General features: G+C 45.7%; 1 protein-coding gene across 1 annotated transcript in view; it reads right to left on the reverse strand.

Annotated features, from left to right (window-relative positions):
- The window catches only part of HIP1 (huntingtin interacting protein 1), a 153,131-nt gene that overhangs the window by 31,542 nt on the left and 105,117 nt on the right, over positions 1 to 16,472 (reverse strand). The window contains exons 3-8 of the mRNA XM_060032258.1: positions 16,174 to 16,316; positions 15,879 to 15,935; positions 8,075 to 8,155; positions 5,922 to 5,998; positions 5,415 to 5,476; positions 1,786 to 1,926 (exon numbers count right to left, since the gene is read on the reverse strand). Of these exons, the coding sequence (XP_059888241.1) occupies positions 1,786 to 1,926; positions 5,415 to 5,476; positions 5,922 to 5,998; positions 8,075 to 8,155; positions 15,879 to 15,935; positions 16,174 to 16,316 (561 nt within the window). The remainder of the gene's footprint in view (positions 1 to 1,785; positions 1,927 to 5,414; positions 5,477 to 5,921; positions 5,999 to 8,074; positions 8,156 to 15,878; positions 15,936 to 16,173; positions 16,317 to 16,472) is intronic.

The following is a 16,472-nucleotide window of genomic DNA, read 5'->3' on the forward strand; positions in this document are numbered from 1 at the left end:
TCAGATCTTTCCTTCTGTTTGCTCCCGGACTGCAAGCCACTCTCGACAGAGCAGGATGGAAGTTACGTCGCTGACTACAGCAGCGGTGACCTGACCCAGGCAGCAGGGTGGACCATGGCAGGCCCCAGAGGGGGGCTTTCTCCGGGGGGCTGTGTGCACTGGGCACACTGGGTGAGGCCCAGCACAGACATGAGTCTGGAGAGATGCAGAGAGCCTGCCAGAGACAGGCAAAGACTGCAGGACTGAGACCCTTGGGTTCAGGGGTACATGGGAACTCTCTGAACTATCTCTGCAACTTTTCTGTAGATCTAAATCTATTCTAAAAGAAAATATTTATTTTCAGAAAAGCATATACTGTATGGAGCATCCCTTTTTCCCTGACCACACAGTTCTCGAAGGTCTTGTGTATTGCTCTGCCTTTAAAGAAGGCCTTTAAACCCAAATAATTACCTGTCTCTTATCACAACTCACCACTTTATAGAAGGAAGTGGGGATGTCCTAGTGCGCAACTGGTTCTGTAGTATCTTAGGAACAAGTTCATCTGTATTCAGAGCTTCTATGCAACTGCCTGCCTTCTTTTCTTGGCATTTAGTCTACCCTCTCTGCTTCCTTCAGACACGCCCCCCTGCTCCAAAACCCTTCTAACCCTTGAACATGGAATTCCAACCTCCCTCCCGTGAAACCCTCCTACGTTAATGACAGTGATGCTGCTTCCCTTGTTCTGGTCTAAATAACCAGACTCCTCCTCGTCAGTGACCTGTTCCAGAGTACCCCTTGTCCTAGACTTCCGCAATAAAACCTTGCTAACATCCATTTGCGTCTTGATTTTTCTCGGTTTTCCATCATCCGTGCACTCTGAATGTGTGTACCCTTCACGATGGCCACCTCACAGTGTGACCCAGGGACCACCCACATCAGATTCATCGGGGATACGGTTTAACGATGCAGACCCTGAGGAAGCAGCACCCACACACATCGTTTTAAATAAGAAGCGCAACTAACAAACGTAAGGTAGATAGCTAGTGGGAAGCAGCCGCATGGCACAGGGATATCTGCTCGGTGCTTTGTGACTGCCTGGAGGGGTGGGATAGGGAGGGTGGGAGGGAGGGAGACGCAAGAGGAAGAGATATGGGAACATATGTATATGTATAACTGATTCACTTTGTTATAAAGTGGAAACTAACACACCATTGTAAAGCAATTATACCCCAATAAAGATGTTAAAAAAAATATATATTCCTAAAAAAAAAAAAAAAGAAGAAGCACATAAACGGATAAGAACGTCCACAAGACCAGTAGTTTCCAAAATACATTCCGCGAAACTATCCCAAGGATCTGTGGCTAGGGGAGGTGTGGCCTTCCATTGATTTGAGCAGCCCTGTTCTATGTTTTACATTTCTCCACAAAAGCCATTTGTACAAAGAGACTGTGTTGATGAACTCTTCGGAAACGGCCGCCTTTGCTCCTGTGGGTCTAGGCCGGGTCTGTCCTCATCTGTGTGGTCTGCAGCGTATATGACACACATGGATGTTGACGCGGTAGAGCTGGAGGTGGAGGGTGAGGACCATCCCGAGTCACGGCTGTGGCAGGCCAGGTGCTTCCCTGAGCACAGCAAGGCTTGGCCCTGCTCTTCTATTCTCAAGACAGCCGGGAGCTCCAGGGCCTTCTGGGTCAGGAGCAGAAAGCCAAGGGCACTGGGGGGAGCTGCTTCCCTCCAGGGACAGCCTCAGGCTGTGAACCTCCTTCCGGCCAGAAGTTTCCAGAGATCAAGCCCCGTATACTCACAGGAGTGGAGTTTGAAGAGAAGTTTGACAGTGTAATCATAGAGGTGGCTGCAGTCCAAGATGACCTGGATCAGCGGGGCTAGGCGGCACTGCCCGGCTGTCGTCACTGACACGGAACGGGACATGTCCAGGGAGTTGAACACTAGGGGACAGAAAGGGGAGAGGCAGCAGAGCTAGGAAATTAGAGGCGACCTTCTCAGACGGGAGAAGGCAGGAGTCTAACACACGAGGACCTATTCTGTGCAATCATGATCTCATGTGATGCATCTAACCCTTTCAACACTCCTATGGGGTAGCTAAGAGTATCCCCATCATACAGGGGAGTAAGTAACTTGAAGGTGGCCACAAAGCCAAGAAGCGGTTTTGCTGAGAGATGGTGAGTTAAAAGCCAGAGCCCCTGTGGCCAGCGACGGCTAGACCAGGAGCCTGTGGCCCTGGCAGTCAAGATGCTCTGTGTGTCACAAACAGGTGAAATGAACTTGCTCTACTCTGTGCACAGCCCGGCGGGAGGGATTTACGGGGGGAGCACCCCAAATGCCTCCTTCCGGTCTGACGAGCTTCATGCTTCCTCCCCCACCTCCCTCCCATATGGGCAGGAAGAACACATCCCCTTTTAAGGTTTCTGATTTAATGGGGAGGTGGGCTCTTGTTCAAGGGAAGCCCTCCGTTTTATGGGGAATCAGTATTTCAGGATCGAAAGGGGCTTTTGACAGCCAATTCAGCCCTCTGTCTCAGGCATGAACTTGGTCTCACGGTGATCTTGACCCTGAGAAGCACCCAATCTGGTTGTGCAAGAGAACACATGTGGGGAAACTATCAAACATTGATCAGAACACGAAGAAATAATTCAGCCTTGGCTTCCTGCTGGCTTGTCACAGGGTTCTTGGAACACCACAAGGGGGGAAATGCAGGAACCCTGGTGGACAATTGGAGGAGAGGCTACAAGGACCCAGGGCAAGGAGCCAGGACGAGGACGAACCATCAGGATCAAGGCTGACGGAGGTCCTTGGGGGAGCCGGTCAACGGAAGCACTGTCCTCCACTCTCCCGGGCTCCAGAGAGCAAGCTGCTCCCACAGACCCCTCCACGTTAACCCCCTGCCCCTTGCCCCTCGCTCCTAAACCAAGCACCTAGATGCCTGGCCATGGACCCTGAGTGCACACCACTGGCCAGGGCTGATTTCCTCCCTGCAGAGGCTGCCCACCGCCTCCGGAGACCCTGCACGTGGCCAGCACCGACTTTCCCTGCAGTCCCTCAGCGAGTGGGACTGCCCCGGAGGAAAGCCCAGAGCCACTGTGTTCGGCCTTCCCTGGCTGTACTAGTCCCTGTTAACAGGCTTAGTCTGTCAAGTGAAAGAAAAAAAAAAACCAAAAAACCCAAACGGTTCTAATTAAAAGGCAGCTTTTCTTCTTGACACAAATTAAAAGCAGCTGTCACTGCGAGGCGGCCATCCCCAAATCTCCTGGCTTCCTTAGGCTCCACGCTGGCAAGGAACCCCAGGCTGCTCCATCTCACGGCCTGCCTGCCGCTTTCCAGGAATGCCCCTTGGCATCTAGTAACATCTAGAGCTGTGTGACCGTGGGCAACTTACTCAACCTCTCTGTGCCTCCAGATGCTTTTCCGTAAGATGCAGATGGTTCTAATAGCACATACCTCTTAAGGGTCTTGTAAGGAGGTCTCGTAAGGATTAAATGAGAATGTCCTATAAAGTTCATGGCAACAGTGCAGTGGTCCTTCCCATTTGCTTTGAGATTGATTAAAATCACCTGGGGAAATTTGAAAACTACTAATGTCTGCCTGCAACTCCTCCATGCCCCCTTCTTTTTTAATTGGTCTGGGGTAGGGTTGGGGCATTAGTGGGGGGGGGGGGTTTCAAAAGCCCCCCAGGTGATTCTAATATGCAGCCAGGGTTGAAAACTATTTTCTAGCTCAGCGCTTCTCAAACTGTAGCATGCATCAGAATCCCCCCATAGGATCACTCCAGGAGAATTCTGTGATGATGGAAAGGCTCTGTACGTGTGTCCAATATGCTAGCCACGTGTGGCTGCTGAGTGCCTGCAATGTGGTGAGTGCAACGGAGGCCCTGACTTTTGAATGTTACTTAATCGTAATTAATTTAAATAGTCACACGTGGCCAGTGGCAACGCTGTTAGACAGTGCAGACTTGGGGAGTTTGTTAAAACAGATGGCTGGGCCCCACCCGCAGAGATTCTAATTCAGAAGGTCTGGGGTGGGACCCGAGAGTGTGCATTTCTAACACGTTCTCAGGTGATGCCGATGCTGCTGGTCCAGGGACCACACTTTGAGAATCACTGCAAGGGCACCAAATAAATGTTAATTGTAATTGGCCCACGTTTCCCGCAGTTGAAAATGCAGGGCCTCCTTCCGAAGGTTCTGGTCCCAATCTTACAGGGTCACAGACTAGGACTCAGGAGCTGGACAGACTTCTTCTAATACCAGCTCTCTCGATTTCTGTGGCTCACAAGAGGTGACTGAGGATGGGGGGCAGGTGGGGAAACGTGTAGAGGATGCTCTTGATTCCGAATCACTGCTCTCTGGGGGATGAGAAAACCACCGCCATTTAACCATGGAAGAGTTTGTGCGAAGACTTGGGGGAGCTCTCTCTAGAAAACTCTAGCTAATTCTCCCCAGATAATTCCAGAGCATTCAGCTGGATGTCGACAGTATTTTTTAAAAATAAATTTATTTATTTTTGGCTGAGTTGGGTCTTTGTTGCTGCGCGCGGGGGCTACTCTTCGTTGCGGTGCGCGGGCTTCTCATTGCAGTGGCTTCTCTTGTTGGAAGCACAGGCTCTAGAGCGCAGGCTCAGTAGTTGCGGCTCTCTGGCTCTAGAGCACAGGCTCAGTAGTTGTGGCGCATGGGCTTAGTTGCTCTGCGGCATGTGGGATCTTCCTGGACCAGGGCTCGAACCCTTGTCCCCTGCATTGGCAGGCAGATTCGTAACCACTGCACCACCAGGGAAGCCCGTTGACAACATTTTATGAACTCTGTCCACCTGTTGTTTCTTCACTGCTGTTCATGCAGAAAGCAAGCATTCTAAACTTGGTTGTTGAGCACTTGCTATATGCCAGGCATGGGGCTAGAACAGAGGTGAGCAGGCATGGTTCCTGATTTTTGAGGAGGAGCTCAGCATCTATTGCTAATAACCCAAGTGATCAATGCATATGGAAACAGAGCCAGGTATCACGGGATGCTGGGGCAGAAAGGGTGACTGCACAGGCCACCTGGGCAGAAATACACCCTGAGGGCCAGCCCACCTGAGCAGCACACAAGCCTGGGCCAAAGGACCAGCCAGTGCTGGGGCCACAGTCTAGGGTCTGTCAGAGGCCGGAACTGTCTTTGGACTCTTGGAGGCCTGGGCTTAGCGGGGAGGTCAGCAGGGTGGGGATCGCAGTCTTTCCACTCACGTGAAAATGCCCTTGGGCTTCAGCCCCTCCTTGCACCAGGGCCAAGAGAACAGACACAGTGTGGGCAGCTCCATCTCCCTGGCCCTGAACTGCACAACTTGTATGGAGACAGGGGCTAGGCCAGCTGGTCCAAGCAGGGAACCAGGCTGGGGGTTAGGTGAATGCCCAGGAAAGCCTGGGCCAGGCGGGAGGGAGAGACTCACCAGTTTGGAAGAGGTTAAGTTCACACTCCAGGTAGTCGAACATTTCCACTGTCAGCTGGAAACTGGACCCAAGAGGAAAGAGAGCTTATACTCCACGGCCCGAGGCCAGTGCTCCACCTGTCCCGGCCCCCAAGCCCTGTACTGCCGCCAATGTACACGTGCACACACAGACACACACACACACACACCAGCTTCAATTCTTAGCCCCGACCTAAGTGGGTATTAAGGCCATTGGAAGATCAAGCAGGGCGAATTCAACAGTGAAAGCAGCAAAGAAAAAGGGCAGAGGGGCACAGAGAAGGGAGGCCTGGAGTGGGAGGCGCCCTGGAAGGGTTCTTGAGGAGGCGCCAGGAGTAAGTGGCCCCAAGGTCAAGTCACTCAGGGGCTTTAGTCCCCACCCCAGCCACTGCCCTTGCCCTCAGGCCCTCTGTGATCCTAACCGGAAGTGACAGCATCTACCCAAGCTTTCTCTCTCATCGAGTCCAGAATGTGAGGACAGCCACTTACAAGTTGTTAACATCACTCTCTCCGGCCTCGTCCAGCTGCCGGTCACTCATCTGAAGGTTGCCTGGGAACCTAGGATTCTGGAAGGGAGGCAGAGGAAGTCAGAACAGGGCACCTCAAGAGCTCTCTATACAGACCAACTAAGCCGACATCAAGCAAGCCAGCCCCGCTGAGCTCGGGCTGCAGCAGGTGGATTCTGCTTGGTACAGGTGCCTGCATGCTCCCTGGGGAGGTGTGGCAGCGCTCACAGCCTCACACACGCACACACAGGTCCTGTGATTGGTTCACGGCAAAGAACACCCACCGCCCATCATCATAGGCGAAGGCTTCATCCCAACCCTGGGACCCGGGGGAGGGCCCCTCGCTCACAGCCTGTGCCATGGACATCTTCTCTGTGGTGCAATGACACCGAGCGTGTGAGAGCGGTCGGTCTTCAACTTGACACCCACACCATGCAGGCAGTGCAGCCTTTGCTTATTTCCAATCTGTTCTGAATACTCTCCAGGCTTCCCACTGCCCTCTGGCCATCTCCTGAAGCGGCTATTGTGAGCTCAGGGCAGGCAAACCCATTCTCACATTAACTTTAGCAAAACATAATCAGTAAAATAAACTTGAAGGCTGGAGAATATTACATCAAGCACCCGCACAGTCAGGGGAAGCTACGTGGGCTCATCAGCTGTCAGGTATCTGGATCCTGCTCTCTTCCTCGGTGTGGTCTGTCTGGAGCGGGTGGAGCACAGGGCAGCGGGGCAGGTGGAGGGGAGCACAGAGAGACGGGTGGCCAGTCCACCAAGGGGGCTCTAAATGCCAGTGTGAATTCTTCAGGCTCTGAAGAAAGAAGTCCTCCACGCCGGCACCTCCCTCTCTGGCTGTAACACCCAGCGCTCTGCCTTGCCGCCCCTTCCTGCCCTCAGGCCCACCACCCCTGCTCATCTGCCTCAGAGACTCAGGCCGGTGCCTTTATCCTTCTGGTCGCATTTACTTCCTCACTCAGTCTGGACATCATGATGACCTGGTCCCCTTCTCCATTTCCACCGCCAGCTCCCTAATTCTGGCCATTTTCCCTCCCACCTGGCATGCCATTCTTCCTTACCTCCTATGTGCCTCATACCCACCCTTCAAGGACCACCTCAAGACCCACTTCCTTCATTCTGCCCTTTAGGATGCCATATCCCTCCATCATTTCAAAACATCCCTGGCACTCTTCTGCAGGCACACATACCTGCCCGGCACTATTACACAGCTACTGCAAGTGTATAAGCTTCTCTCTCCGACAGATCTGTAAATGCCTAAAGAGTACACCCTTTTTTCTTAATCTTATATGCCACTTGGCACACAGTTTTACATGCATTAAGTGTGTAAGAAATACCAGCTAGGGCTTCCCTGGTGGCGCAGGGGTTAAGAATCCACCTGCCAATGCAGGGGACACGGGTTCAAGCCCTGGTCCGGGAAGATCCCATGTGCCGCAGAGAAACTAAGCCCGCGCGCCGTAACTACTGAGCCTGCGCTCTAAAGCCCGCGAGCCACAACTACTGAAGCCCGCGCTCCTAGAGCCCGTGCTCCGCAACAGAAGAAGCCACCGCAATGAGAAGCCTGCGCGCTGCAACGAAGAGTAGGCCCTGCTCGCCACAATTAGAGAAAGCCTGCGTGCAGCAAAGAAGACCCAACGTGGCCAAAAATAAATACTAATAAATAAAATAAATATAAAAAAATCTTATATAAAAAAAGAAATATCAGCTAAAGTCATATCTTGATTAGAAGGTCCTGTGTGGAAACTTACTATATAAATGGAAGGCGCTGTTTCTATTAACAGTCAAGTCAGTGCTTCTGAAGTATTTTTATAAGGCCACCTGGTGGATCAGGTTCCTCTTTCTATTTGCAAAATGGGGAACAAAAGGTGCAGAAGACCTGGGCCAAAATCCCAGGCCCCTTGTCACATCCCAGGGGCCTGACTGCAGTTACTCTATAAAATGTTTCCTCTTACATAGCTGGGATATGGTGTGAACACTCCCTAAGAAGCCAGGCTGTCTCATTACCTGGAAAACCTGACAATTAAGCCCAGCCAGGTGTGAGGGGACAGGGCGGGGAGGTGGGGAAAGCAGGGGCGGGGGGAGTGCATGGCTGGCAGTGGCAGCAGGATTGTCGCAAAGACTCACTTTGGTGTGGTACTCCATCTTCGTTCTCAGCAGTTTGAGGTAGATGCTGCAAAGCTGCCCATACCCCTCACTCAGGTGGCCCTTTCAGGATGAGGAAAGAAAGCGGGGTGTCAACACGAAGAACATTGGTTTGAAGGATCTACAGCCAGGATTTCTTTTTGAAAGAATATATATTTTTTGTGAGTATGAAAATAACATACATCCACTGTTGAAAATTTGGAAAACATAAAAAAGTACATATGCAAACAAATCAGCCTTAACCTAACCACCAGATAGAATCATATATACACTATTGATACTATGTATAAAACAGATAACTAATGAGAACCTACTATATAGCACAGGGAACTCCACTCAGTGCTCTGTGGTGACCTAAGTGGGAAAGAAATCCAAAAAAGAGGGGATGCATGTATACATATTGCTGATTCACTTTACTGTACAGTAGAAACTAACACAATACTGTAAAGCAACTATACTCCAACAAAAATTAAAAAAAAGAACTACAATGAGATACCACCTCACATCTATTAGGAAAGCTAATATCAAAAAAAAAAAAGTGCTGGGGAGGATGTGGAGAAATTGGTACCCTTGGACACTGTTAGTGGGGATGTAAAATGGTACAGCAACTGTGGAAAACAGTATGGCAGCTCCTCAAAAAACTACAAATAGAATTACCATGTGATCCTGAAATTCCATCTCTCAGTATATACTCAAATGAATTGAAAGAAGGATCTTGAAAATATTTGCACACCCATGTGCATAGAAGCATTATTTACAAGAGCTAAAACATGGAGGCAACCAAAGTGTCCATCGACAGATGAATGAATAAACAGAATGTGATATACTCATACAACGGAATATTATTCAGTCTTGAAAAGGAAATTCTGACACGTACTACAACATGAATGAATCTTGAGTACATTATGTTAAGTGAAATAATCCAGTCACAAAAGGACAAATCGTGTATGATTCCATTTACATGAGGTACTTAGATTAGTAAAAAATCTTGAGACAGAAAGTAAAACGGTGGTTTCTAGGGGCTGGAGGTGGGGAGGGGAATGGGGAGTTATTGTTTAATGGATATAGATTTCCAGTTTTACAAGATGAAAAATTTCAGAGATGGATGGTGCGATGACTATACAACAATATGAACATACTTAATACCACTCAACTGTACACTTAAGAAATGGTTAAGGTAGTAAATTTCATGTTATGTGTATTTTACCACAATAAAAATTTGGAAAAATTTTAATAAAATGTTGATATACATTGAAAAATGAAATTAGAAAGAACATTTGGAAAATGTAAAAAAGTACATATGCAAACAAATCACCCTTAACCTAACCACCAGCTACAATCATGGCTAACATTTTGGGGTTCACAATGTTATTTTTTCAATTTAAACAGAGTTAATTTTTTAGGGGAGTTTTAGGGTCACAGCGAAATGGAACAGAAAGTACAGATTCCCCATGTCCCCCCTGTCCCCACACATACACAGCCTCTTCCACTGTTAACATCCCTCACCAGAGTGGGACATTTGTTATAATTGGTGAACCTGACGCATTGTTATCATCCAAAGTAAAGTTTACATTAGGGTTCACTCTTGGTGCTGTACATCCTATGGGTTTTGACAAATGTATAATGACATGGATTTACCATTATCGTATCATACAGAGTAGTTTCACTGCCCTAGAAATCCTCTGTGCTCCACCTTTATTTTAAAAGATAAAATGGGATCAATATGGTTTTTTTCACTTAATATACTGCAATTTTTTCCATCTTATTAAATTTTCTTCTGTATCGTTATTTTTCGTGACTACCCAGTACATTATAAGTCTGTACTGTAATTTACCAGACCAGCTCCCTACTGTTGTGTGTTTTAATTGTAGACAAGTTTTTCTATGTAAACTATGTTTCGATGAACATTCTTACAGTATCATCTTGTGTACAAACATCCTTCGGGTAAATTCTGGACGATGTTTCTCATTTAAGAACCTTAAGTCTCCCATCCTTAGTAATCACAGTCTGACTATGGGCTATCTCCTTCCTTTTGTTTCTCTATCTAAACACAGGAGAACAAACACCTCCTCCAGATGGATTTCAACAGACTAAAAGCATCTATGGTATTATACCTGGGATGGGGGTTTGAAATGGGACTAAACCCAGCTGGTAAAGAAGAAGCCTTCCCATGGAGTCTGCCCATGCAGTCATGTCCTAGGTGCCTGGGCAGAAGCTAGGCTTAGCAGAGTGATGCTGGCAACTCCCCATTATATACAAAAGAAAAGGGAAATGGGGCACAAAGAACCTTAAACTGAATAACTGTGGCTCCCACGTGAGTCTTGACTTCTACATTTTCTTCTAAGTGCATCTACTTCCTCTAGCATAGAGGAATCCTTTGAAAGGTGCCTCAAGGGGCACCAAAGAGAGTTGAGTAATCAAAGGAGTTTAAAAACATCAATGCCGTAGATGACAGTATTTCATAATGTATTAATTTTCTATGAAAATTCATATTTTATGATATACTTGTTCATTATAGAAAAATCAGAAAGTAGTGAGAAGTAGAAAAAGCAAAAATATGCTCATCATCAAAGACAACTATACTTCATGTGAAAATGTATGAGGATCAAGAAGGTGGGGACCTCCCTGGTGGTGCAGTGGTTAAGAATTCGCCTCCTAATGCAGGGTACGTGGGTTAGATCCCTGCTCAGGGAACTAGATCCCACATGCATGCTGCAACTAGGAGTTCCCATGCCACAACTAAGGAGCCCGCTGGCTGCAACTAAGGAGCCCACCAGCCACAGCTAAGACCCGGCACAACCAAAACTAAATAAATAAAATGAATAAAAAATTTTAAAATGGATTATATTAAAAAAAAAGTAAAAGGTGAATGGATCAAAGACTTAAATGTAAAATGCAAAACTATAAAACTCCTAGAAGATCACAAAGGAGAAAACCTGGATGACCTTGAGTATGGTGATAACTCTAGATACAACACCAAAGGCACAATCCATGAAAGAAATAATTGATAAACTGGGCTCCATTAAAATTAAAAACTTCTACTCTGGGACTTCCCTGGTGGCGCAGTGGTTAAGAATCCGCCTGCCAATGCAAGGGACATGGGTTCGAGCCCTGGTCCAGGAAGATCCCACATGTTGCAGAGCAACTAAGCCCATGAGCCACAACTACCGAGCCCACACACTGCAACTACTGAAGCCTGCGTGCTCTAGCGCCCGTGCTCCGCAACAAGAGAAGCCACAGCAGTGAGTAGCCCGCGCAACACAGAGTAGCCCCCACTCGCCCGCAACTGGAGAAAGCCCGTGTGCAGCAACTAAGACCCAACATAGCAAAAACAAACAAAAACTTCTACTCTGCAAAAGACATTGTCAAGAGAATGAGAAGATAAGCCACAGACTGGGAGAAAATATTTGCAAAAGACATATCTGATAAAGGACAGTTATCTAAAACATATAAATATACTCCTAAAACTCAACAATAAGAAAACAAAGAATCCAGCTAAAAAATGGGCCTAAGACCTTAACAGAAACCTTATGAAAGAAGATGTTTAGATGGTCAATAAGCATATGAAAAGATGCTCCACATCCTATGTCAGCAGGGAAATGCAAATTAAAACAATGAAATACCACTACATACCTATTAGAATGGCCGAAATCCAGAACACTGACAACACCAAATACTGATGAGGATGCAGAGCAACAGAAACTCTCATTCACTGCTGGCGGGAATGCAAAGTGATACGGCCACTTTGGAAAATAGTTTGGTAGTTTCTTACAAAACTAAACATACTATTACCATATGATTCAACTATGGAGCTCCTTGGTTTTCACCCAAAGGAGTTGAAAACTTAAGCCCACACAAAAACCTGCACATGGATGTTTGTAGCAGCTTTACTCATAATTACCAAAATTTGGAAGCAACCAGGATGACCTCCAGTAGGTGAATGGATACATAAACTGTGATGCATCCAAACAGTGGAATATTACTGAGCAGTAAAAAGAAATGAGCTATCAAGCCATGAAAAGACATGGAGGAAACTTAATTGAATATTACTACGTTGAAAGAAGCCAGTCTGAAAAGACTACATACTATATGATTCCAACTATATGACATCTGGAAAAGGTAAAACTATGGAGACTATAAAAAGATCAGTGGTTGCCAAGAGTTGGGGGTGGGGGTGGGGGTGGGGAGTGAGTAGGGGTGGGGTGGGATGAACAGGTAGAGCAAAGAGGATTTTTAAGTCGGTGAAAATATTCTGTATGATGGATACATTTGTCCAAACCCACAGAATGTACAACACCACAAGTGAACTGTAATATAAACTATGGACTTTGGTGATTGTGATGGATGTGTCAGTAGGTTCATCCATTAGGCAAGGCTATGCATGTTTGGGGGCAGGGCAGGTATGTGGAAACTCTGTACTTTCCACTCAATTGTTCAGTGAACCTAAAACTGCTCTTAAAAAAAATAAGATCTTAATTTAAAAAAAAAAGTAAAAGAAGTTTCTAACTTCAGAAACTCTTAGTCAAATGGAAGAGACAGATTATATAGGAAAAAAGACCTAAAAGAATTCTATTTTGGATAACAAGGCAGGCAGGCTAGGTAACTGGGTTGACTTTCCCACTGAAAACTACTAACAATATTGAGTGGAATATTAAAAATGCTTTGAAGGCATTAATGAACTTGCAAGAGAGTAAGAAATCCTCAGGCCAGGAACTGAGTAATTCAGATATTCAGAGAGCAAATGACTTGATGGGTTCAGGGAATGGTGGGGAGGGGGCACTTTGCCACACCAAGTGAACCTGAGTTTTGGTTTTCTGGGCCTTAAGGCCCAGGTGGTGAACAGGAGGCAGGGCTCTCACCTGCCCAACTTGAGGAGTCTAGTGCAAGAGCCAAAAGACTTCCTCCTCCGTGCAGGGGAATTAAGGGTAAATTGGAAATAACACACATGTACTCCTGCACTGAAGGAGTCCCCCCTGAGGACTGCAAAGAAAATCTACTGCCTTAAACCACTGTTGTGATCAGAGGGCGGAAAAAACTACTGCTGAGAATTGGGCCCGTGAGCCAGTCCTCAAGGGGATCTGCTCAGAATTCACATAACTTTTAAGCTGAGAATTTAATTTAGAGTGATCTTAATGGATGCAAGTGCCAATTCCCTCTGGAGGAAGCGGCCTTTGTTAGAATTCAAAGAATTCCCACCAAAAAAATCTCCAGGAAAATGAGCAGCTCACAGTAGAAAAGTAACTAAATACAAAAAGAAACTACATAGCAGGAGCAAAATTCATCAAAACAACAGATGGCAGAAACAGACCTCGAAGGGCTTTAGATACTAGAATTATAAAAAGTGATATATAAAACCACTATATTTAACAAACCTAAAAAAAATTAGAGACTGTTTTAAAATATATGCAGGGCACAATAAATTATAAAGAATGCCAAGCAGATTAGAAAAAACCAAACCAAACCAAACCTAAAATTCCAAGAAATGAGAATGATACTAAAATTGAAAACCTTATGGAGAGGTTTAGCAACAGATTAGACCCAGCTGAAGAGGGAATAAGTGAACTGAAAGCTAGATTTACTGTGAAATTATCCAGAATGCAGTATAGAGACAAACAAACAGGTAGAAAAAAATCAAATAGTGGTTTAAAGACATGGGGAATAGAGTGAGAAAGTCTAAAATACTGCTAACCAAAGTCTCAGAGGAAAACAAAGAATGAAGCAAATCAATATTTAGAGACAATGAGAATTTTTTTGTAACTGATATAATAATCTACAGATTTAAAAAGTCCAAAGAATCTAGAATAAATTCACACCTAGATAAATACTAAGAACTTAAAAACAGAGAAACAAACACAGATTAGCTTCAAAGAAGCAATGGTAAGTCTGACAGCAGACTTCATAAAAATGATGGAAGCCAGAAGTCGGTGGAAGGACATCTTGACTAATACCTTCCATGTGCTGAAAGAAAAGAACTATTATCCCAGAATTCTAAAGTCAGAGAAAATATCTTCCATGAATGTGGGTGAAATAAAGACATTCTCCATCAGGTAAAAGTGGTTGTTTGCCACCAGCAGACTCTCACTAAAGGAAGTTCTAAAGGAAATAACTCAGGCAGAAAGAAAGAGATCCCAAATGGATGGCCTGAGATGTAAGAGGAAATGAAAAGTGCAGAATAAGACAATTAAAATAAAATATCTTCTAGAGTCTAAAAGCAACAAAAATTAAAATGCATGACAACAACATACAAGGGAGTGAATGGGGTTAAAATATTCTAAGGTCTTTGTGCTATACTGGAAACAGATATGATATCTAGACATTGATATGAATTTTAGACGCTGGTAACGTAAGCATGCACTTTGTTATTATTAGATAACATTATCAAAAAGTTAAAAAAAACCAAAACCTCTGCTTTTATTTTTTATCTTCCCACTAGTAATGAGGGGGAAACTGAATGAGAAAGAAAATACCCAATCAATCCAAAAGAAGGCAAAAATGAGAGAAATAGAAACAGAACAGATGGGACAAATAGCATAAAATAAGATGGGAGACATAAATCTAAACATGTTATGAATTATAATAAATGTAAACAGAGTAAGTGTCCAGTTGACAAAGACTGCCATCTTGAATTTTAAAAAAAAATCCAACTAAATGCTATTGACAAGTATATTTCTAAGACAAAAGAATATAGAAAAGTCAATCAGTCAATCACTGTGCTGTACATCTGAAACTAATATAGTATTATAAATCAACTATACTTCAATTTTAAACAAAAACTGACCATGAGCTAGCTCACACAGCAAGTCTCAAAAATACTTCGAAAATCAGTATCATATTGATTCTCTGGCCACAGTGCAATAAATATATATGTAAAAAATATTAAAAAGAATATAGAAAAGTCAGAAGTAAAAGGATGAAAAAAGATATACCAGATAAATTCTAGCAAAAAAAAGGAAAAAGACCTAAGCTTTCCATGTTACAGAAATGTAATAGAAAGCTCTCTAGCATACAGTTGGAAGTTTTGGGGGACAAACCTCTGCTTTGTTTAGGTTAACTAGTCTTGTGACATAGGAAAAGCTGCTTCCCTCTCTGGGCCTGTATTTCTCATCTATAATGGGTAGATTGGACAACATAATTGCTAACATTTTGTGAGTGCAGACAGACACAGGTAAGAATTTGAAGGAAAGGGCTAACATAGTAGTTCTTAACCAGTGGGGCAAAATGACACATCAGAATCACCTGGGGAGATTCTTCAAAAGGCAAATTACCTCCTGTCCATACACATACTCCTTGAATCTAGAGGGATTCCGGTATGTGTACAAAACCACTCTTTTCAATGTATTCTGATATTGCCACCTACCTCCTCCCTCTTCCTAAGGCACTGAGAATCCCTAGATAGGAAAGAAAAACCACTGGCATTAAGGACTGGGAATGCCAGTTCTCAATGTACTGTGACCCCAATGGGACCACTAGAAGAAAGAAGTAGGACCTGTGACAGTGTCACTGCCGAAGGATCCCAATGCCCAGAGAGCATTATGACATGAACTGCCATCGGCAGGAGAAGCTCCCAAGCCCTAGAACTTCCCTACAGCTTCCAGGGACCCCAGGTAAGACTGTGGATATCATGGTTCCATTTGGGGGCATCTCTGACTCCCTCCCTGATGTTCATGAGAGAAATGCTAAACAAGCTGAAAGAGATGAATTTGCTCCATTCCACAGTCCTTGTTCTGTGGCCTCTGGGAAAGGATAAGGTGGCACAGGTGGCCCCTGGGTGCGTGTCCAAACTCACCCACATCCTGCTCATGTCACTCAATTCGTTTTTGTATCTCAGAGAGTCCTTCAGGACCTGGAGAGAGAAGGAGAGGAGACAGAGGATGGTGAAACATGGGTCTGGGGTGGAGGAGAGAGGGTGATGGGACAGAGACAAAGCCCTCTATGAAATTGGTACCCAAGAGGCCAGGAGATGGGGGCAGCTGCCATCCCCTGTGCGAGAGTGGACAGTGGCTCTTGTGACTCAGGCAACTGCACTTTCCCCACATGGGTCCCTGGATCCCTGCCCATCCGCTGCAGCCCCAGGAACTCACGTTTGGGTGTCCATCCCGGAGGAGTTTGTGGAACACGTGGCAGAACTTCCAGCAGAGCACAGCGTTGCTGGAGAGGGGCAGCCGGTTGACAACAGACCAAAAGGTCTGCGCCCCCTTTTCATGGTGGGTGCCCAGTATGCACGGTGAGGGAAGGTCATGGAAAACAAAGGCAACCAACCCTGGGATGAAGCCTCTAAAGGCCATCGTGGGGGCTGTGTGTTGTTCATGGCGCCTGGCACTACCCATCAGAGGACACCGCTTATAATGAAGGCATCACAGATCTGTACAAGTATCCTGGC

The sequence above is a fragment of the Delphinus delphis genome, chromosome 15, assembly GCF_949987515.2.
Source record: "Delphinus delphis chromosome 15, mDelDel1.2, whole genome shotgun sequence".
Classification (NCBI taxonomy): domain Eukaryota; kingdom Metazoa; phylum Chordata; class Mammalia; order Artiodactyla; family Delphinidae; genus Delphinus; species Delphinus delphis.